The sequence below is a fragment of the Hakea prostrata genome, chromosome 5 (genome assembly GCF_041222555.1).
Source record: "Hakea prostrata isolate BN-2017 chromosome 5, UWA_Hpros_2, whole genome shotgun sequence".
In the NCBI taxonomy this organism is placed as follows: domain Eukaryota; kingdom Viridiplantae; phylum Streptophyta; class Magnoliopsida; order Proteales; family Proteaceae; genus Hakea; species Hakea prostrata.
This window is the reverse complement of record NC_142604.1, coordinates 788,415-812,147: the sequence shown is the minus strand read 5'-3', so window position 1 is coordinate 812,147 and position 23,733 is coordinate 788,415. Positions and strand designations below refer to the sequence as shown.

At 39.3% G+C, this 23,733-nt stretch overlaps 1 protein-coding gene across 3 annotated transcripts in view; it reads right to left on the bottom strand.

Annotated features, from left to right (window-relative positions):
- Window positions 1-2,982: 2,982 nt before the first annotated feature.
- Window positions 2,983-23,733, bottom strand: part of TGH (SWAP (Suppressor-of-White-APricot)/surp domain-containing protein) — a 58,478-nt gene continuing 37,727 nt past the window's right edge. For all 3 annotated transcript variants that reach the window (XM_089157036.1, XM_089157035.1, XM_089157033.1), the window contains exons 16-17: window positions 12,578-12,796; window positions 2,983-4,501 (exon numbers count right to left, since the gene is read on the bottom strand). In XM_089157036.1, coding sequence (XP_089013162.1) covers window positions 3,530-4,501; window positions 12,578-12,796 — 1,191 coding nt within the window. In that variant the 3' untranslated portion in view covers window positions 2,983-3,529. The remainder of the gene's footprint in view (window positions 4,502-12,577; window positions 12,797-23,733) is intronic.

Here is a 23,733-nt window from a genome sequence, read left to right as displayed (position 1 = left end):
CCATCGTCGTCCAAGAACAAGGGTATTTTCAAGATTACTAATCTGGTAATTAAAAACCTGAAAGGCCACTAATCAAAATCATTGTCGCTGTCTAAGCACCTTCTTGGTCAATTAAAACTTAATTATTTACATACCATTAATAATTGGTTGATTCCAGTAAACACCTCTACCGCCTTCAAAACAAAGCTCCCCTGTCTCCGACCACCATTTCTAGTGGCGCGACAAAGGTGTTTGTGACCTAGAACCACAGTCGAGAAACTTTTCTGTTTCTTACTTTCCTACATCAAAACCAAAGAAGAAGAAAAAAAAAGAAAAAAAAGGAAGACGACGAGGTCATTTTCTAGTAAAAAACACATTAGGCAAACGTGATTCAGAGATTTCCGATAATCTAATCTCATTCTCTCCATCTCACCATGCAAATCGACCTGCTGTGTTTCTGGTCTCTCTGCGATGAGAATGACGAGATGAAGCCGAATGCGAGGGTTTCACTGGCACATTCATTTATGACAGAGAGTAGTATTTCCTCCGGTTACGCTCTGTTTCATCTATGAAAATCTGTTTATACCTGCACTCCTCGCTGCAGAACGCTCCTCCCCTGTAAGTAAGCCATGAGAGTCTGTTTCAAAAACTAAGAATGAAAGGTATCCATGATAATGACGACCCACTTTTCCAAATTGCAGAACAGGCGTTAGAACAAATGAAAGTAAACTACAGACCAAACTAGCAAAACCCACCTCAACCTCAACCCAAACAAGGGAAGACAAATCGATCTCAAATAAACTAAAACAAATAAATAGAAAGAAGAAAAAAAAACAAGGGTATTTTCGTCACAAAAATAATTAAACTAACTGTTTCTGTTAAGTTTGTCCTTATTTAATCATTTCTTGAAACTACAGGGAGCCATATGCAAAAGAAAATTTAAACTGGACTAAAAGTGACTTAGACCAAAACTCAGGGGGTCCAGATGAAAATTACCCTTTTTTTAATTTTTTCTCCAGAGAAGATTAGGTGGAGGTACTATTGATGAAATTAATCTAAGAATTAAGAAATGAGAGGTGGTTATTAAAGCAAGAGAATGACTGCGACCCATATTCACAAACGTGTTGTAAAAGTTACACGCTACACAGGCCTAGCAGGACCAAATTTAAATTGGATGTATTAATCAATAGTAATCATATGAAAACAAAATACAAGAACTGTGCACATTCAAACAAACCAGTCAAATTGAATTTGGCATTCAATTTCAAAACTGATCTAAGATTTTGGACCTCACTATTATTGCTTAGGGAAGAACATTGATCTTAATTGAACACCTGTAATGAATTGTCATCCTTATGCTTTGATGATGATCTTATGCGGCTAAAGATAGTCATCGAAGAAGAAACCCCATTTTAAAGTGACGCTTCAATAGTAGTTAAACACAATAATAATTTGGAACGACTTGATCTATAACCCGTTTACACCATGATTTATGTAATTCTTGTGGTTTCTTGATGTAAGGCAGACCTTCCATTATTGATCTGTTTCTCACCTCTATTATGTATATTTTAATACATCTTCTCATGACATTTCATCAGCCGAAAGACGAACATAAATATTATAAGAAGTTTTAAGCTCAGAAATCTAGAAGGTGTTCATAATATAAGTTCAAAAGTTTGAATCTCCTAAATGCCAGAAATAAAGTATCAAGTTATATTTAATTATTTTGAAGGTCACTCCCTAAGGATTTAATCAGAGGATTTTCATCCTATAGTAGAAATACACGTAAGTTGACCTAAGCAAATCTCCGATCAAAAAAAATACTAAAATGAGCAATATGCATGCTTTTTTATTTTTTAATATAAAAGTAATATTATTACAAGAACAATCAATACCCATTGGATTTCAAGAAGCAAATCTCCCATCATGCTTGGGTGCAACACCGCATATTGTACTGTTGAGATCGAAACGAGGGTTGAGATTCTAATCTCAACCGCTAGTTTTGAACAATTATTGAAAACAACTTTCAAAAAACGAACGATCAACATCGGAATCTCAATCCTAATTTCGATCTCCACTATCATCAGTATGATGTGCAACACCCAAGCAATTTTCAAAAAAGGGATGGTTCTCCCATTGTATAGCTAGGACTGCGACCAATATTTTAATCTATCTATAAAAAGACATAGCTTTGCCGAGAAGATTTGAAACGTCTAACAAAAGGGGAACAAGATAAAAGTCTAAAGACACTAGAAGAAAAGTTTTTTTTTTTTTTTTTAATTATTTGTTTATCTGTTACCGACAGTGATAAAAAAAACAGTTACCAATAAGTACATTTACAGATAATAAAATGGTCTCTATGACATTACATGCAAAGTATCATTGAGTATTGATATTTATCCACGCCTTAACTTGGTTCAAGCATCATATCCCAGAGTTCTATTGGTTGGTTCCAGAATTAAGGAGCCTTGACTTAAATGCTAGTAGAACAGAACAGCTTCTTGTCTCGTGCATCCTTCTTCTCATATGATCTTATTCCTGATGTTTTAAAGCTTAATCAGTATTTCTCATGGAGATCTATCAAGTTGATCAACAATCTTCCTCTACAAATCTGCAGGCAATGTGGGGAACTGTTCACACAGGTCTCCATCAATCACATCCTGCAAAATGATCTCACAAGCTTGGGCTTCACTTTAGGCCTTGAATACTAGCTATAACTGAAGCGAGGTGTATGATAATTTCCCTTTTTCAGCCTCTGTTTTTCTTCCGGTAGGACTAAAAAGGAACAGGGGAGATACATCATGTTCAGAACTACTTTAAGCTTTAAACTTTAGCATCAACTCTAGGGAATCTGGCACCAACCGTATCTTAATCCATTCCAGCTGTGCTACAAGTAGGTGTTTCACCTCACATTCATTTCAGTTGCTCAGGACAACAGGCACACGGAAGAGGTGTTGGGGGGGGGGGGGGTTTGGGGGTGGGGAAGGGAAGAAAAACCGCAAATCAAATCTTTGTAACCAGCAAAAACAGAGAATTCAATAACCAATTTCAATCGATGTTCTGATGGATTTCAAGGCTGATTCCTAAAATCCCATTGAACAACTAGTAAAACCCAAGAATTGTCATGACTGAATCCTGCTTATATCTGTTAGCAAAAGGAAAAGAAAGCCTTGGAAACCTGGAAGACTTCAAATTTACAAATACTTACTGCAAGAACAGAAAACTCTCTTACAAACCTGCTCTGGATAAACTCTATACTTTTCAACGCATACAAAACTATATCTCTCTTAAAAGGCATTATACATCTTGGATTTTGGGGATACATGTTACTACTGGGTCTGTGGCAGGGAAACCGAAACCTGAAACAAGATGAATCTCGTATTTTCATAACAGTACCATTTCAAGACTGGGCAATACCCGGGGACATTGGAACTAATTAACTCCAACCGAGGGCAGTTCTTCAAATCATTGAACCCAACCCAAAGGGACAATTAGCTTGAGTCTTTCATATTTTCTAGAACAGAGTTGGAAATTATATATTTCTTCTGCCTCAATGATATTTCCTGTGGGAGTCGGATTTTGAGGAACTTGAATGTCTTCCTCGGTCCCTAGATTTCTTCCTCTCTCTCCTGGACTCTTTACGTTCCTTTTTGCTGCTATGATGAGACCTACTAGGAGAGTCAGTTCTGTCAGTTCGGTGCTTTGATCGCTCTCTACTACTCTTTGATCTGGAATAACCTCTTTTCCTTTTTGATCTTGAATGGTCATGATTTCTATGATCTTCAGAAAGGTCACTATCTGACGCACTGTCCCTGCTATGCTTTCGCTTAGAATGTGTTACAAGTTTCTCATCTTCTGATGATGCATCACCCTGGTGCCATTTGTAGTGCCTTTCAATCTTTTCATCTTCTGAAGACTTATTGCTGCTCTGATTCTGGTGTTGTCTTGAATGTCTTCTACGCTTTTCATCATCGGATGATGCACTGCTACTCCACTGCTTATGTTGTGTGGAGCCTGCTGGCCCTGCTCTAATCCTTTCGTTATCTGCTAATGTCTTTCCCATTTTGATTTCATCACGGCTGTTTTCAGAATGGTCAGTGCCAGTTACTTTGATATCACCACTTTGTGGATTACCATGGCCAAATTCATTTCCATCAGCCCTGCCTTCTTTGGCAACTTCCAGATGGCTTGACTTACCTTGTGCAACATCCTCAACTTTTAAAGCACCATTTTGAGATACAGGGACTGAAGGTGTATCACCAACTGCCTGGATTTTAAAATCCCCAGCGCTTTCACTCAAGGATCCTTCAAGAGAAGTTGAGGCATTGGCCCTATTTGTTGAGTAGCTTGGATCAGGTGGAACCTCTAAGCCTAGCTCCTTACCCAAGGACTCCAGAAAATCCCCTGCTATCAAACGGTTTAGAGTGGTATTAGCTGCCACTTCATTCTTCTTGTTTGGATCCTCCACCTGGTTGAGACTAGAAGTCTCTCCATCATCATCTGAATCATCAGAGAATATTGCCTGCAAAAGGAGGATAAATTCAAATTACAATTAAGACACTCAGTCACCCATGTGTGACACATCTATGCACAAACTTTATACTCTCAGGCATCAGATAAATGTGCACTTGTGCACCTACCAACGATCCAATCTATGTCAGCAAAAAATACAAGTGTCGTTAATGCATGCAAAGAACCTGACAGATTGCTATAACATGAAATAATAACAATCTGGACTCTGTGGGGCCATTCATTTGGACCATTATGGATAGTTCCAGATCACGCATATCAATCCAGTCCAATATCCATATTAACTAGTCAATCTAAAATGTCAGTCCAATACCAAAACTGATCTTTATAACCATGAGACAAGCAGCAAGTAACATCTAATTTTTTCAGTAATTCAAAATAAAGATCCAGACAACTTAAATCAAGGAAATGTATGCCTTAGTCGCAGATCAGCTTATAATTTATATTCAACTTTTTGTAGTTTCAAAGAGAAACATACCTTCAGTTAGTTTCGTAACAAACTCACATTTTATCATGGTGGACAAGAAAGAGTTGATGCACTAACATTAAATGCAAGCACAAAAAAATGAATTGTTGCACTATTAGAAAGCCTCATTCTCAGTGCCCAAAGTATTACTAGCTCAAAGGATCAGAATATTTGACTATAATCCGGATATTTTGTTAGTAACAAGACTACACCGCTGAAACTAAAGAGCCAACATATCTTAACTCTATGACATAGTTGTCAAAGTGTCTGCCTAGGTGGCATAGCAGTTTTTCAACCGCTTTGTTTTGAACCGCTTAATTGATGCCCAATCTGCAAAGGAACTCCAAAGCCCAAAGTGACATAGAATGTGAAGCATAAGTCATACTCAACATCAAGAATCAATGAATCAGTAAATGCCTAGGCGAACACTTTGACAACCATGGTTTGATGAGATGAACTTATGTTTGTGTACTTTTTTTTAATAATTTTTCATAATTATGATTCTTAAATGCTTTTTTTTTTGGGATGAATGTGACTATTGAATATTTGTTTAGCTTATTATAGAAAGTACTTGTTTTGAAATTGAAAAGTAGTTTAAAAGTAGTTATATTGAAAAAATTTGACCCAACCGCTTTGGTCACCTTATTACCGCCTAGGCGCCGCTTTGTCACCTAATTGCCTAGGCGGATCCCCAATCTCTTTGGTCGCCTTGCCGCTTTGACAACTATGCTCTATGATAAAGAACATATGAAGTGTTAAGAATGTTAAGAGGAATTAGCCCCACCACTCCACCTCTCCTCCTGCCTCCAGCAGACCTCTTCCTGCAGCCCACCTTCCCACCTCCTTTTCCCTGGACATCACTCTTCTCTCCCATGCAATAATGGTTTCTCCCTGAAACTGATTCCCCCATCCAAGTTGATGGTAAACCTAAGGCCTTCTGCCCTGATGGTGCCTTGGACGACGAAGCTTCCCATTCGAGTAAATGCCTTGTGGGGCATTTCCTTGGATCTTGTCCTCCATTCCAAATGGTAAGCTCCTCTCTATCCAAGCAAAGGAAACCCAAGGGACCCTAGGACTTTCCTTCTTCACCATGAGTTCTTTCTATTCAAGTTTTCGGATGACAGTGATCTGTGTAGAGCTCTCAAGGAAGGGCCTTCATTGGGCAAAAGACAATTGTTCCTCTGTCAGAGGCACCGGATGCTTAAACCCAGAAAAAATGTCCACCCTTCCCTCCCTCTCTGGGTTTCCTTTCCAGGTCTGCCGCTTCACCATTGGTGCGAAGAGGGTCTTAGTATGGTCAGATCCACTGTGGGAACTCCACTCTTCTCTGATGCCCATACAACGCTTAAGGATCGTCTCTCCTTCGCGAGAATGTGCAAAGAAGTTTCTGCTGATTCTCCTCTTCCCTCTTCAATTCTCATCAAGGAAGAATCTGTGATTGATTCATGCAAGGAATTCACATCAAGTGGACCCCCCCCCCCCCCCCAAAAAAAAAAAAAAAAAAAACTATCTTGCTTGCAAAGCATTTGGCCTCTCCTCTTGTGAGAAGACTGATGGCCCATAACCCCCTGTCGTTCCTCTCCTGAGTGACTCCATCCCTATCGATGAAATCCCTTCTAGACCCACCTCCTGTGGAAACCACAAGCACTACTCCAGTCACCTCTTTAGGCGTTGCCCCGACCCTACTTCGCTTGTTGGAGACATCTCTCCACCACTAACCAATGAAAATCATTTCGCTGCCCTGGCCTGTGACGTCAACCCCTTTGAGGACCTTAATTCAAGCCCGTCGATGCTCCCCTTGTTCATCCAGTTCAGGACGACGACTCTGCCATACCTGCAGACCCCGTCGGCGTTGCTCAGGCCAGTCTTCTCCCACATTCCATTGCTGATCCTGCTGGCCCTGTTGCTACTGCAACTAGGTTTTCCGCTGCAACCTCATCCCTCTTTGACCATCCCATTGACCCACCCCTTTCCTCCACCCTTCCCACTGAATCCCTACCCTCTGCTGTACCTTCTCGTCAAATCCCTCTCCTATTACCCAAAATCCCTCCTTTTCGTGGTGGTCCTTCTCCTCATCCTCTCCCCACTTGTCTCTTTCCTCTCTTAGCCCCAGGACTGGGTTGGGCCCGGCCTTCTCCTCCTATTCATCCCAACCCATTTATCCCCCCCCCCCCAAAAAAAGGAAAAAAAGAAAAAAACAGAGGAAGGAAAACAAAAACAAAAACAAAAAAGAAGAACCGACCCATCCCTAACCCACTTCCCTCCCTTGGCCCATCCCTTACTTTACCCCAACTCTCACCCTCCCCCTCTCCTGACACTTGCAACGGAGGGAAGGGAGCAAGCCTGCAATTAGGGATGCAATGTAGGAAACAAAAAAAAAAAAAAGAGATCTGCAAGCAAATTAAGGACAGGGCAAGAAATAATGAGTCTGCAGCCTTAAGGGCTCTCAGTTGATGAGATAATGGGTCTGCAAGTCCATTCTTGGATGGAGGGGTTCTTGGAATCAAGCAGATAAAAGAAAGAAAGGGGCATGGATGAATGGACCTGCAAGCTTACCTCACTGCTGACATGATCTTCAATGCAGCAGCTTGTAGGATGAAGGTAGACACTGAATCCACAGAAACAGCAGAATTGTTGGACTTCAAGCACCAAAGATCACAGGTACTTTTTGACTTTAACCACCAAGGGACCTCACTCTTGATTTAATCACTAGACAATTCTCAAATAGGGAAGGAAAGCAGTAGCCAACTTTGCAAACAGAAACAATTCAATCAACTCAAATCTAAGGCTCTCTTTGGCATAATTTATATTTATGTTTACGACCTATTTATGAATAACCAATTATGACAATAAGTTAATGAATGAGTAATAAGCAATAGAAAAATTTACGCGTGTCCTCTTAGTGAGACATAAACTAATATTGGGTCCCCTTAGTGCATCAAAATTATGTCTAGGTCCCAAACCAACACATACCATCTCCAACCGTTAACCTAATTCAAATTTCAACCTAGAAGGACCAAAATACCCCTTAAATTGTTTAATACATATGACATGACTCAAATACCCCCATGCCCTATTGTTATCAACCATATAGGTGGGTGAAGGGGGAATCCACTGTCTGTCCAGCACCCAGGTTTGAATCCCAAGTGATGTACTCCAGCATTGACATCCTCGATGGTGTAGATAGAAACCAGTGACAAAACTACAAGATACACTACGCAAACAACTTGATCAAAACTGATGACAGATAAAATTGGAAATAAAAGACCACTCAACTAACTTTAGGAAAACCGTCCACCCATCCCCAGAAACCATGGTTCACTTCTTCTTGGCAGCGGATTTGTGACCTTGGCGTCGCTGAGTTCCTTCTTCTCAATGCTCTTGGTAAACCCACAGCCACAGTCTAACACAGCAAAATGACCAAGTGGTGGGTACTCGAAGAATTTCTCAACCACGGGCTTGATGGGAATCATCTTTGATAATACCAGCATCACTGTTCTTCTGAAACTTGTGCTCCTTCTCAACCTCCTTACCAGAACGTCTATCAATCTTGGCCTAGATCTTGGCAAACTCAATAGTAATGTGAGTTTCAGCAGTGGTTCTGGCAGCATGAAGGGATTCCCCTTGACCCACCTATATGGTTGATAACAATAGGGCATGGGGTAGTCATATTATATGGATTAAACAACCCAAGTGGTGTTTTGGTCTTCGAGGCTTGAAATTTGAATTCAGCTAATGGTTGGAGATGGTGTTAGCTAGTTTGGAACCTAGACATAATTTATTGCACTAAAGACATCCAACATTAGTTTATGTCTCACTAAGAGAACCCAATCATAAATTTTTCTAAACAATAATCGTTTGGTTACTACTGAATATAATAATTACATAACAAGAAATAGGTTTGGTACAATTGGGTGAATAATATATTATATAAGGGAAATTCCATGGACACCCCAAGATAATTGACAAAAAGCACAGACACCTCAAAACTATGCTATATTGGCTACGACACTCCCCCCCCCCCAAAAAAAAAGTCTCTTAGATTTGCATAATGGTACACTCCATTAGCAAATTTTGTTAAACCATGGTTAGATAATTTCATAATTCCTAAATTGCCCTTAATCTCTTATGATTTTACGACGTTACCGTTACCCTTACGCCTAGTAAAATAGAATCCCAAATTTTATCTTTTTTCTTCATCCTTGAGTTCCTTCTTCCTCGTCCATTTCAATATTTTATATGACAAGATATCAACTAACACAACTCAGCGTAAATTTGTCATTTCCTCTAACCAACTAACGGTACAGGGGGCGACTGCCAATTTGACATAGTTCTGGGTATCCATGCTTTTCATCAATTATCTTGGGGTGTGTCTAAAATTTTCCCTACTATATATCATTAGTTTGATTTTGGTTGGTTTTGATTTACCTTCTAAGAACATATATTGGGTTTGGTTTTGGTTTTGGTTGGCTTTCATTGGTTTGGTGATATCCCTAAAAAAAATTTCAAGTGGAGACGTAAGAAAATTGGAGGTTGGAGAGAGAGAAAAACAATGTTTTGTTCTCATTTTTTTTATAACTTTACCATTTTACCCTAGTTAAGTAGTCCTGCACATGTTCATTAGTAGTACCCGCATAAACAAAATTATCAGTTTAAGACAATAAATCATAAAGAGCTGCATAAACAAAAATTATCAGTTTAAGACAATAAACCATAAACAGCCCTTGATCTATTTATGAACTTATGTTTATATGTCAAAATAATCATGAATTCAAACTATACCAAAGAGAGCCTAAGATAGTGTATATAAATGGGTTTATCAGCCTTAATTCAAAAAGTTCTGATACTAAAAAGAAGGCTAATGGTAAATAAAACATAACACTACCTTATGACAGAAAATGTAAAACCCAATTAAAATGCTAGGAAAAATTTTCATTACTCTAAATTAGAAATCAACTATTAAATTAAGTGATTTTCATACTTAAATACCTGTCACACGGCCCACTGACAGGCCTATTTCACCTTAGAAATAAAGGATCAACTCCATTATTTATGTAATCCCGCCCGATGCTTATTTCAAGGAAATTAAGCCTAAATAGGTACTGGAACTGCATAAACTCTCCCCATCTTGAAAAAATTCGTCCAAAACCTTTTTTTTACGGGGCTTTGAAGTGGGGGAGAAGCTGAAAGATGTGTGCAGCACCCTAGACCATTCCGAGGAGCTTCTTCTCCAAAGAACCTTGATAGCACGATAAATTCAGTATGTTCATGTTCGAAGTCACAACACTTTAATTGGTGTTACTGTATTGATTAGGCCTACCAGAACTTCTACGGTACCATCTACGGTCTTCTTATTCTCTTGATTGCAGATTAGTAGAATGTTGCTTTCAATCACCTCTTCATCATCTACTGCTTCAGCCATGCTTGTATGAGATGCAGCAGTGATGTCTTTTGACCTGTGGCACTTCTAGGGTTAGAACTTAGTATACTAGCCTCCACTTCAGCCTTAGCTTCAACTGGTTGACGAGGCATCAATAGAAGCATCTCCATCTCTGCCAAATCAAGCCCGATTACACTGGTGACAGCAATTTATTCAGCCAAGATTCCTGTATTGCAGCAGCCTCTTCAGCTGCAAGCTTTTGGATCAACGTTTTCATATAGTTAAGGACTAATGCTGCCATTGCTCCGATACGAAGTTTGATGTAGCCTTGGATTGCAGGGATCAACCAAGGACCAATGCTCCCAACTTGATAAAACCAGAACCAAAAGAAAAGGCATTTTGATTATCAAGTAGAAGGAGCTGTTCTAGGTTTTCATTGATCAGATGGGAATGATATGCAATAGGAAGTGCTCATATGATTTCAGCCAATTCAAGGGTTGGATTAGATTGCATAAAATTTAGGGTTAGTTGAGACAAATTAGAAACCTCAGTAACTAAAGTCAAAGAGAAGGGAGGGGAAGTTAGGACCCATGATTAGGATTGACTGGGGGGGTCTACTCAGGGGGATGGTTTCCCAAAGTAAAAGGATCAAAGACCTATAGCCTATGTAATCCAACCCTGGGCTTATTTTAAAGGAAAGTAAACCCAAACAGGTGCTAGATCTGCATCACCCCTAAATTCAACCTGGTTTTGTTGTAATATACTACTTAACTTATTGTATTCTATTAAGTAATGCTACACTAAGGCTTGGTTGTCACTGTCTAAGTTGTATATGCTCTGACAACTCCATCTGAGCAAAGGATTATCATAGTGCAAATTACTAAAACAAAATTAAACCATTACCTACTAAAGACTGCAAGACATTCATCCCTGTTCCATGTGAGTACAGTTCTTTCAAACTCTTCCTCCATAATTCATGATTCTTAGAAAGGACAAGAGGATGGCTCCCCTATAGGATCGAAACAGAATCAAATCTAAGGCTTTTTTGAATGATGGAAAGTGGTTGACAATCAGGATCAATAATAATATAATAATATAAACAATAGTTGATGTTGTCTAGCCATTCCCATTGAGGGAAGCAAATGAGGTCCCTGCTGAAGAGAAGGAAAGGGATGCAGCTTGCCCTGGGATGGATTTTTTCCTTTTACATGAGGCAAAAGAGCTTAGTTACAGGCAGTAACTGGTTCCTGAAGCATCCTGCTCCTCTTCAAACATCCACAGCTATCAACATAGAATGGCTCAACGGCATGTTTCGCAGTAGTTCTTTCCAAGACCAAGAAAATGCAGCCTCTTTAGTTTACATAACCCAGTCCAAACCCTAATGAAATTTTCCTTTTCAAAACCCAGACATTATATATGCTACTTTAGGACGCCCTGATGAAGGTTACCTCACTTACCTTTAGAGATACATGCAAATTTCTGTCCTTAACCAACTGTTTTTCCATTCTGAATACACTTAGTCTGCTAGTTACTCCAACAGGCAATTTAACTTTGGTAATCAACCAATTTAGAAGACACAATCATAATAGCAAACTTGAGTTTGTTGCATTTGCATTTTGTATTGCTTAATATATTCCCATAATTGTGCTGAAGTCTCCTCTCATGAGTTCACAAACTCGAGATACAAGAAGGAATCAACCTTTATAGATACATCAACTGATAACCAAAGAACTAGCAACATTTTGGTTATTTCAGCCACACATCAGGTCGGCCTTCAATGTTGAGCAACGACCTCAAGCAAGTGAAAGAGCTAGCTATTTGACCACGGGTAATTTCTGTTGTTGCTTCCAGCTTCTGAAGCTGATCCTAAATACAATTCAACGCTAAAACTAGGTCCGCCCAAGTTCAACAGTCTCTGGAAGACTATTGGACCACCCAATTTGTCTTGTGGCATCATAGTCCACATCTTACTGAATTGGAGGGTGTGGTAAACCCCCTAACCTATCTCAAATATTATATATCTCTTGTATGATTGCTAACACTATCCAAGAGAAGACTGAACCACACCATTGTTTTAATGATACAAAACTATTTTAGAATAGAGCTGAAGAGAATAAAAGTCAACTTTGTAGTTACTAAATTTTTTTCAAATGAAAAAGAGAATACATACAGCTTGAGGTAATGTAGTCTACATTGAAACATTAGAAGAAGACAACACATACCTTGTACAAGTCAACAGGCCTCTCGACACTTGCATGGTGCATTTCAACATCATCTTCTTCAATATTTGTTTCTTCATTTTTCTCTTGAAGGTTTGATTGAGATACAGGGAGTGTATGTTTAGTTGCAGTAACAGATTGTTCAGTAGTTGAGGTTTTGACAAAATCTGGTGTAAAGATCAGGGTTTCCATCTTGCTCTTGGGCCTTGGAGCTGGTGGGGGCTGCAAATAGTAACAGATAACTGCTGTCAGGGGTCCTCTAAGAGAAAGTCATATCCATAAGCAAAGCAAGGATGTGCTATAGTGTATTCACCCAAAGAGAGAGAGAGAATATGCCATCGCGTAGCTATTTTGGATCATTTATAACAAAATTAAAAGTGAAATTTGAAACTTATTCAGATACTGCTCCAGTTAATACTGAGTATGAAACTCTTAAGCAATACTAAAGCCTGCATCCAAAGGTCCATATGCTCACTTGCATGGAACATTCCCATATAAGTGGGAGTGTGGGACTGCTTCCTGGACCCAGCACAACCAATGATATACCTCCACACACACACACACACACAAAAACAAGGACAAGAGTAAATATGATTTTATTGTTAAAGAAAATTACCAAATACCTGAAGCAAAAAGTTGGATTTTAAAAGATAAATCATCACAGTAGAATGGTTTCTTCAGTTAAAAGATCAGTATTCAATGCATATCTGATGCAATAGCATTATAGTGGACCAGTGGATGGAAAGGCATGACCCACCTGGAAACCCAGACAGAAACGGACCAGAAACAAACCATCCTTCTGTTCTATCGAGGGCTGCTAAAGGCTTTACCATTTGGTGTTAATCCTGCAGTATGGATTCTATTTTATTTTAAGTTGGAATTATGAAGTAGAGTTGATTGAGTTCATAGTTGTTAAGGCGTCACCTAGGTGTCCCGGCACCTTCGGAGCGCCTCAAATTCGCGTCGCCTTATTTTCGCCTTGGGGTAGCTTCTTTTTTTTTTCTTTTTTTTTCCTTTTTTAAATCACATGAAAGATGCCAAATCAAAGGCATATATTGAATTACTTATTAGGTTCCAATTGTAAAGTATCCATTGTTTGAACCTATATGCATATTTATAATGACGCTACATGTGATCAAATGTTAAAATAAAAAAAAAAATAAAACACAAACAAAATCGAAAGAGAACAAGTTCTTGACTCGAGTCTCACACTCTCACTCTAACCCCTAATCTCTCTCTCTTCCTCTCTTCTTCTCTTCCATTCCCGCGACGACACTCTGGCAAGCAACGGCCAGTGATAGGCGACTTCTTCTCTTCCTTTCTTCTCGCGACTTTTTGTTTAGGACTTACTATGTGTGGTTTATAGTATGTTGGATGACTTGAGGTAGGCTAATATTAGTTTTTTTTATTATATAAGATATGATAGATTTATAAGGAATTAGAGTGAATGAGATGTACACTAAAAATTTAACTTAAAACGCCTCAACCGCCTCAAAAGCGCCTTGGAGGGCACCTCGTCGACTCATCGCCTCAACTAGCCTAAACCGCCTTGCATCGCCTCATCGCTGTGACAACTATGATTGAGTTGTTCCATAGTTTAACAAGAATCTGTGTGGTATTTCCTATTTTATTAAGAGTCCTTATTTTCTTTTTATATAGCATAAACTGAGGAATGGCATGACAATTTGAGTTTGGTTGGTTCTCGAGAGTTGGGAAGTTGTGCATTTGTGAGTAGTTGGTGGCTCCTCTGCTTAATCTCTCTGCTCCCTTCATGTACAACCTTTCCCAATTATTTTCGGCTTACATTCATACTACTTTTACTTTTTTTCTTCTGTTTCATTGTTTCCTTTCCCTTCCTCTAAATTACAGCTTTATTCTTTTATGTTTTCCCTTCTCCAACAGTAACAGTCTTCCCCTCCCCCCCCCCTCAAACAGAAAAAAAATTTCAGGTTTGATCTTCCTCATCCCCTTGTATTTCTTCCTAAGGTTTTGGTGTGCAAATTAGAAGTTATCAAATACAGCGTAAAAAATAAGGATGGAGGAGGATGGTTGTAGAAGATTGGCGGAAAAGAAGCGAATATGGTTGAGTATTGTGCCCCATAACTCAACAGAACACATCCACATGTACTGATCACTTAAGAAGAAAAAGAAATTACATCTGGCCGCCTTATGCTAATATAAGATAGCTAAGGTACAAGGTAAATAAGAAAAAACACATTAGACCAAGTCATAATATAATAGGTAAGTACCTAAATACCCTTATATACTCTAATAACTCTTCCACTCCCCAAACTGAAGAGTAGATAGCACACATTCCCAACTTGCGCGGAAGAGTATTGAACTGGTAAAGAATAAGACTTATTAAGACACAACCTCAATAGGAAAAATGGTTGAATTATTTCATATGAGAAAATCTCAAATATATAGACAGCATACATCCCATGCTGTTAGGTAAGTATGAACAATAAAGGAATGGTACAAAACATGGAAATACAACATATGCAAGGGTTTATATGGAAATACAATATATGGAAAGGTTTCAATAGAGAAACAAATCAAGCCAAATTAGGATACTAATGAAATGGAAGGATGAGATAGTATGGAAATAATTCAAATGGGAGGAGATAATATGGAAATAATTTAATTTAGGAACAGTTAGGGAAAGGATGAAAAAGCATCCTTATCACGCCTAATACTACCCCTCAAGTTGGAGAGTGAGCATCAAGAACTCCCAACTTGCCTCTATGACTAAGAAATAAATTCTTTCCGAGGGCCTTGGTGAAAATATCAGCAACTCGGGCAGCACTAGTGATGGAGGTGGGTTTAATGAGACCATGTCGAACCTAATCGCAGACCACATGACAATCAATCTCAATGTGTTTGGTGCGCTCGTGAAAGACTGGGTTCACATCAATATGCAAAGCAGCTTGATTGTCACAAAATAAAGTTATTGGCCGAGGTACTGTGACACCAAGATCTTTGAGTAATGTAACTAACCACATTAATTCATAAGTGGTGATCGCTATAGCACAGTATTCTCAACAAATGAGCGGGACACAATGGTTTGTTTCTTAGATTTCAAAGATAGAGAGCTAGAACCAAGGAATACATGATATCGAGTGGCAAACTGCCGAGTCATGGGGCCACTCGCCCAAGCTGAGTCAAAATAAGCACGAAGAGATAACTTATTATTAGCAGATAGAAGAATCCCTTGTCCTAAAGAGCTATGGAGATAACGAGTAAACGATTAGTAGCATCCATATAAGGTTCACGAGGCTTATGCATGAACTGACTAAGAACATTCATAGTGTGAACAATATCTGGGTGAGTAATGGTGAGATAATTAAGTTGGCCCAATCATCGACGGTATGGTGTTCGATCAAACAATGGCTCACCATCAGAAGTAGTTAAAGAGTTGATCCGTCAGAAATTGAGTCAGATTAGCACCTGTGAAACCAATATCAATTAAGATGTCCAATGTGTATTTTCTTTGAATGATGAAAATACATTTCTTGGAATGTGCCACCTCAAGACTAAGGAAATATTTAAGCGAACCAAGATCTTTAATCCGGAAACGTTGCTGAAGAAGTGATTTCAAACTTGATTTGAAATCACAATTGTGTCAAACCCAACAATCAAAATGTCATCAACATATACAAGCACAAAGGTAGGTGATGACTCTGAAGTGGAGAAAACAGAAATTAGTCTACCTCAGATTATGGGTACCCAAGATCAATAAGGGCACTGAAAAGCTTGGAAAACCAATTATGGGATGCTTGCTTAAGCCCACATAATGATTTATGCAAGTGGCAAACCAATTTCTTCCCCTTTCGATGATAACCAGGCAAAAGAGTCATATACACCTCTTCATTAAGATTGTCATGGAGAAAGGCGTTGTTGATGTTCACTTGATGCAATGACCATCCCTTGATAGTAGCAATGGCAAGAAGTGTTCTAGCAGTAACCAACTTAGCAACTGGGGCAAGTGTCTCATGGAAATCAACCCCCTCAATATGAGGACAACCTTTTGCCACCAAACGCTCAATTGACCCATATGAATGTCGTTTGATTTTGTAGACCCATTTACAACCTATGGGTTTCTTGTTCGAGGACAAAGGTACAAGAGACCAAGTCTTGTTATGTTCAGGAGCTACAATTTCACAACCCATTGCCTCCTTCCAATCAAGTGAAACAATAGCCTTAACAAAGCTTGTAGGTTCAATTAAAGCATTTAGGGCCCTAATATACCTGAAATGGGGTGAGGATAATCTACGGTATGGTAAATAACATTAAGCAGGAGTGAGACTGTGAGAGTACCTAAGTATGAAGGAGGAGCTCGAGCATCTATGGCGTAACAGTGATAGTCTTTAAGATGGGATGGTGGTCGATGAACCTGAGATGGTCAAGAGATGGTGGTGGGTGGGAGGTTGGTTGAAGGAGGAGGTTCTTCAACCGGTTGGGGAGGGGGTGAGGTTGATAAAGGTGGGTCCAACAAGATGGGAAAACTTTCAACTCTGTAGCCCCAATAGGTAAAAAAAAGGAATGATGGGGATGTCAATTAGAAAAAGGAAAAGAATCTTCAATAAATGTGACATCACGGTTGACATAAACCTATTTTTGTAAATCATAAATCGTATACCCTATTTATGCATATGGATACCCAATGAAAACACTTGGAGATGCTTGAGGATCAAATTTATAACAAATGGATGAATGGTTTGACCATAAAAAAGGCATCCAAAAGTTCGAAGATGGGCATATAAACATATAGAATGTGAAGGGGTGACTTGCCATGAGCAATAAGGTGGATAAATGGTTATTAAATAAGCGGCTGTCAAAACACAAGGACCCCAAAACTTGTGAGGTAAGCTTGCTTGAAAAGATAGAGCACGGGCCACATTGAGAAGGTGACAGTGTTTGTGTTCAACAACCCCATTTTGTTGAGCTGTATCAACACACAACTATGTTGATGAATAATGCCATGGGCTGTAAAAAAGTCATTTGAAGGGTAGTTAAGAACTCACGAGCATTATTAGTGTAAAGTTGTTTAACTTGGTATCCAAACTGGGTTTTAACCATAGCAAAAAACTCCCTTAAACGGGACCAAGCATCAGATTTATGATTTAACATAAACACCCAAGTGCAGCGTGAAGAATCATCCACAATAGTTAAAAAATATTTCGCACCACAAATTGAAGGTACAAAGTAAGGTCCCCATATGTCACAATGCATCAAATCAAAGCAAGAAATGGTAGAAATTGTACTAAAAGGGAAAGGAAGTCAAGTTTGCTAAGCCAAAGGACAAATAGAGCAAATTCAACTTTTATGAAAATAAATTTTTGGTTCCAATTGTTTGATATAACCACAAACTTTAGAAGAGGGATGGCCTAAACGAGAATGCCAAAGGTTTATGGCAGGAGAAGTAACAGATGGCAATAAGGAGATCCAACTCTAAATAATAAAGACCATTGCATGCCTTACCAAGCCTAATCCTCTCCTTCGTGCTAAGGTCCTGTTTCACGCAATTATCAAGATAAAAAATTAAGAAACGATTAAGTTGTTGGATAAGTTGTGTAACAGATTACAAATTAAACCCAAAAGAGGGTGCATGTAACATATTCGTGAGGAGTAAAGTGGGCGTGGGGCTACAATTCCCAATATGGGTAACAGGAGAAAACCACCATTTGGGAGAGGAATAAATTGGATTAGGGGAATAAGACTATTAGGATGAAATAAAGACAAATCAAAAACCATATGAAGACTGGCACTGGAATCAATAACCCCAAAGGAAGATGCTTTACCTGCAGCATTTGCCAAGGGAGGAAAATTACCAGATTCCAACAAACAGAGAAATTTATGAAACTGATGTGTAGAGAAAGATGGCCCAACAATGGGGGCAACTATATGTAGTCGTCATGGAGGAAAACAATGAAGACAATGAACAAGTGATGGCGAAGGTTTAGAATCGTTTGTTAGGTTAATACCATATTAAGACACAACCTAAATAGGAAAAATGGTTGAATTATTTCATATGAGAAAATCTCAAATATATAGACAGCATCATCCCATGCTGTTAGGTAACTATGAATAACAAAGGAAAGGTACAAAATATGGAAATACAACATATGGAAAGGTTTATATTGAAATACAATGTATGGAAAGGTTTCAACAGAGAAACCAATCAAGCCAAATTAGGATACTGATGAAATGGAAGGATGAGATAGTATGAAAATAATTCAAATGGGAGGAGGAGATAATATGGAAATAAATTAAATTAGGGGACAGTTATGGAGATGACGAAAAGTCATCCTTATCACGCCTAAGATACAAGTGATCAACCACCTTGCACATGTGGTCTTCTAAAGAAGCATTCTGATCTTATTCATAGAGATCAACTTCTTAAATTTCTGATGGGGCTTAATGATTCCTACAGCTCACTTCGTAGCCAATTACTTTTGATGGACCCTTTGCCGATGGTGAATCGTGTTTATTCTCTCCTACTTCAAGAGGAACGTCATCACACAATTCATGAGGCTATTGCTCCCGCTCTCATGCACTCTGCCTTGGCCGCCACATCTTCTCGTCCTAGTTTCAAAAATGGTGCCAAGAAACACTATCATTGTGACTTCTGTGGTTTGGAAGACCATTCGGAATCCCATTGTTTTAAGAAACATGGGTTCCCTCCCAAACGTGCTACAAAGTCTACCGCACCACCATCTCCTGCAATTCACTCTCTTGCTGCAACTGTGGCCCCTTCTGCTGTTGTGCCATCTTTCACCATAAATTTCTATCTCTATTGGAATTTGGTAACATTAAACCCTTAGCAAATGTTGTAGGTAAATTATCTTCTCTATGGGTTATTGATTCTGGTGACAATCTTCATATGGTTTCAGATTTGTCTTTATTTCATTGGATAGTCTTGTTCCCCACACCCAATCCATTCGCCTTCCAAATAGTGGTTTTGCTCCTATTACACATATTGGGAATTGCAGCCCCATACATACTTTACCTCTCACGAACATATTACATGTTCCTTCCTTTGGTTTTAATTTGTTATCTTTTATCCAACTTACCCAACAACTTCATTGTTTCCTAACTTTCTATCCTTATCATTGTGTGATACAGGACCTACGCATAAAGGAGAGGATTGGGTTGGGTAAGGCATGCAATGGACTTTATTATATGGAGTTGGAATATCCCATTACTATTGTTGTTTCTCCCGCCAAGGACCTTTAGCATTCTTGTTTAGGCCATCCATCTTTACAAGTTTCTAGTTATATTGCACGTTTGGATCCAAATATCTATTTTCATTAAAATTGTATTTGCTCTATTTGTCCTTTAGCTAAGCAAACTCGACTTTCTTTTCCATCTAACACAATTTCTCCCATTTCTTGCTTTGAATTGATACATTGTGACATATGAGACCTTACTTCGTCCCCTCAATTTGTGGTGTGAAATATTTTTTAACTATCATGGAAAATTTTTCATGATGCACCTAGTTGTTTTTGTTAAATCATAAATTTGATGCTTGGCCCTGATTAAGGGGATTTTTTGCTATGATCAAAACCAATTTGGATAGCAAATTAAACAACTCCGAACTGATAATGCCCGTGAGTTTTTTAATTACCCTTCAAATGACTTTTTTACAGCCCATGGTATTATTATTCATCAACATAATTGCGTTGATACACCCCCAACAAAATGGGGTTGTTGAACCCAAACACCGCCACCTTCTTAATGTGGCCCATGCTCTATCCTTTCAAGCAAGTCTACCTCATAAGTTCACTTGTGTTTTGACAATCGCTTACCTAAGTAACCATTTACCCACCCCACTGCTACATGGCAAGTTATCACTTCAAGTTTTATTTGGCAAGATCCCTTCATATTCTCATCTTCAAACTTTTCGATGCCTTTGCTATGGTCATAACCATTCATCCATTCATCATAAATTTGATCCCCGAGCATCTCCAGGTGTTTTTATTGGGTATCCATATGCACAAAAAGGGAATACTATTTATGATTTACAAACATAGTTTGCTTAGCCAAAGGAAAAATAGAGCAAACATGACTTTTATGAAATATTTGGGTCCAATTGTTTGATATAACCACAAACTTTAGAAGAGGGATGGCTTAAACAAGAATGCCAGATGTCTATGGCAGGAGAAGCAACAGCGACAATAGGGAGATCCAACTTCAAATTATAAAGATCATTGCATGCCTTACCAAGCTCAATCCTCTCCTTCGTGCTAAGGTCCTATATCACATAATGATCAGAATAAAAAAAATTAGTAAACAATTAAGTTGTCGGATAAGTTGTGTAACAGATAACAAATTAAACCAAAAAGAAGGTACATGTAACACATTCATGAGGGGCAAAGTGGGTGTGGGGCTACAATTCCATATGGGTAATAGGAGCAAAACCACCATTTGGGAGATGAATAGATTGGATGTGGGGAATAAGACTACAAGGATGAAATAAAGACAAATCAGAAACCATATGAAGACTGGCACCGAAATCAATAACCCATAAGGAAGATGCTTTACAGCATTTGCCAAGGGAGGAAAATTACTAGATTCCAACAAAGAGAAAAGTTTATGAAATTATCTGTAGAGAAAGATGGCGCAACAATGGGGGCAACCATAGTTGTAGTAGTCATGGAGGAAGACGATGAACAAATGCTGGCAAAGGTTCAGAATCTTTTGTTAGGACTTAGGATAACTTAGGATAAGTTTTCAAGAAGTGAGTGCATTATTTGGCTAGAATTAATCTTCAGTTGGATGAAGTACCTATCCACGTCAATATGCTTTGCCTATATCATGTTGCACAAGCAGGTTGTGGGCTATACCAAGGCTAGCTTTGTGGAACACTGTTAGGACTTCTAGGATAAGGCCATATGGAGGAGAGAAAGAGAGAATTAGGGTTAGTTGAGGATTATAAATAGAGGGACAAGTGAGTGGAGAGGGGGGAATGTTTTATGAGAGATTTGGGCAGCCATAGGCTGAGGGACACCTTTGGGTGTGGGGGTGGCTGGCACCATAGAGACCAGTGTTATCTTGTTAATTCTTGCAACTTTGTAATAATTTTCCAAGGTATTATAAGGGTTTTATCAATTGGCATCAAAGCTGTAACGATCCAAGGAGGTGAAATGCCTTTGTCACTGTTTTCTGGTGATGGAAAGGCACATGAGTGGTTAATAGAAGTCAAGCAATTTTTCCGGCAACAACAAATTGAGTGTGAATATTGGCTCGGAATAGCTCTCGAGCATTTGGATGGAGAAGCGTTAGAGTGGGTTTACCGGAGAAATTGGCCGGTGTTTGATTGGAAGGGTTTCAGAGAAGCCTTGCAAACTGATTTCGGTACGAGCCAGGAGGTAGACATGAACTCGATTTTGGACAACAACCAGGAAGAACTTAGGGATGCTAATGGAGTGGTGGAACTAGGAGACCAAGCAAAACCAATGGAAAGAACGCCGAGTGACATCGCCGGAAGCAATCGGTCGATTACTATGGTGGTTCCATCCCAGACTAGGAGAAGAGAGAAGAAGCGAATCAGAGTTTCAGGTATTGATGCCTACCGGATTAAAGATGCAACAACGAGAAATCTGGCCGCCATATCCAAAGCCTGCAAGAAGAAGAAGATTCGAGGGAGACCAGAGGCAATCAGAGGAAAACTCCGAACGGCGGCTGAAGTTCCTGTTTGCAGAAAGTGGAGAAGACGACGATAGCTTTTGAGGGTTGTTAGGGTTGGTTTGGTTCACCCCAAATCGGTTCATGAGTTTGGTTCAGACATTAAAGGCCAGAGATCTTTTAATTCGGGCCTATGCATAGTATCAAATTTAGAGCCCAAGAGATCCAAGTTCAGCGATTGGGCCATGAGTTTTCCCAAGAAACCCCCTTGGGCCCAGCCCATTCCATTAAACCCCAGCCCATCTTACTTCATTAACGCAATATCCAACCCATATTTCTTAACCCACGATTTTAAGTGCTTAAGCCTAACCCATTTAAATGACCAACCTTGGGCCCCACCTATCTTATTAACCCCAAGCCCATCTCATTTCATTAACCCATATTTCTTAATCCATTCCATTTTTATGACCCAAAGCCCAAGCCAGCCCATCAAACCAACGTCCAACCCATTTATCTTGACCCATGGTTGTGAGTATTGGGACCCCACCCATTTCAAACATCTATTATGGGCTTGGCCCAATTTGTTACACCAAAACCCATTGCCTCTCATTACCATTAAATCAACAAACCAACCCAAACCAACCAGAACCAAGCACTTACCAAACCGAACCAAAAATTCATCGTCTTCAACCTCGCAGAATCAAGATGGCATGCAGGCTCCGGGAGGGTTGCAGCAGTGCGATGGGGATTAATTTCGTTGCTGGCGGGAAAAAGAAAAAGAAATCCAGACCAAATGCTTCGCTCCAAGTCTGATTTTGGGCAATGGGTGTGTTATTCAGCCTGGGAGAATGATGTTGAATTACAACGGTTATGCAGCACCATCACACGACTAAACTTCAACAATTCCATCACCTTGAGGACAAGGTGATTTTCAAGGGGCCGGTAGTGTTAGGACTCTAGGATGAGGCCATGTGGAGGAGAGAAAGAGAGAATTAGGGTTAGTTGAGGGTTATAAATAGAGGGACAAGTGAGTGGAGAGGGGGGAATGTTTTATGAGAGATTTTGGGCAGCCGTAGGCTGAGGGAGACCTTTGGGTGTGGGGGTGACTGGCACCATAGAGACCAATGTTATCTTGTTAATTCTTGCAACTATGTAATAATTTTCCAAGGTATTATAAGGGTTTTATCAAACACCCATATTCCTTCCTCTAGCTATGGTGTTATGTGAAGTGAAGGTTGGAGACTATGAGAGAGAAAAATGGAGAGAATGAAGGGATAAGAATCGTTTTGAGGACACAAAACATCCAGATTTTATTAAAGATAAGAGTTGGTACAAGATATCCTAACTCGGGGCTCATCGAGCCCTTAAACACAAAAATAGAAACAGGAAATGACAGATAAAAGCAACTTAAGCAATGGGTAGAAACCACTTGAGAGACTATAGGAGAGATGACTAACTACAATCAAACAATTTGTACCGTAATTATAGAGGAGTCGTGCAGCTCCAGCGACTCAAGACTCGTTCAATGCTCC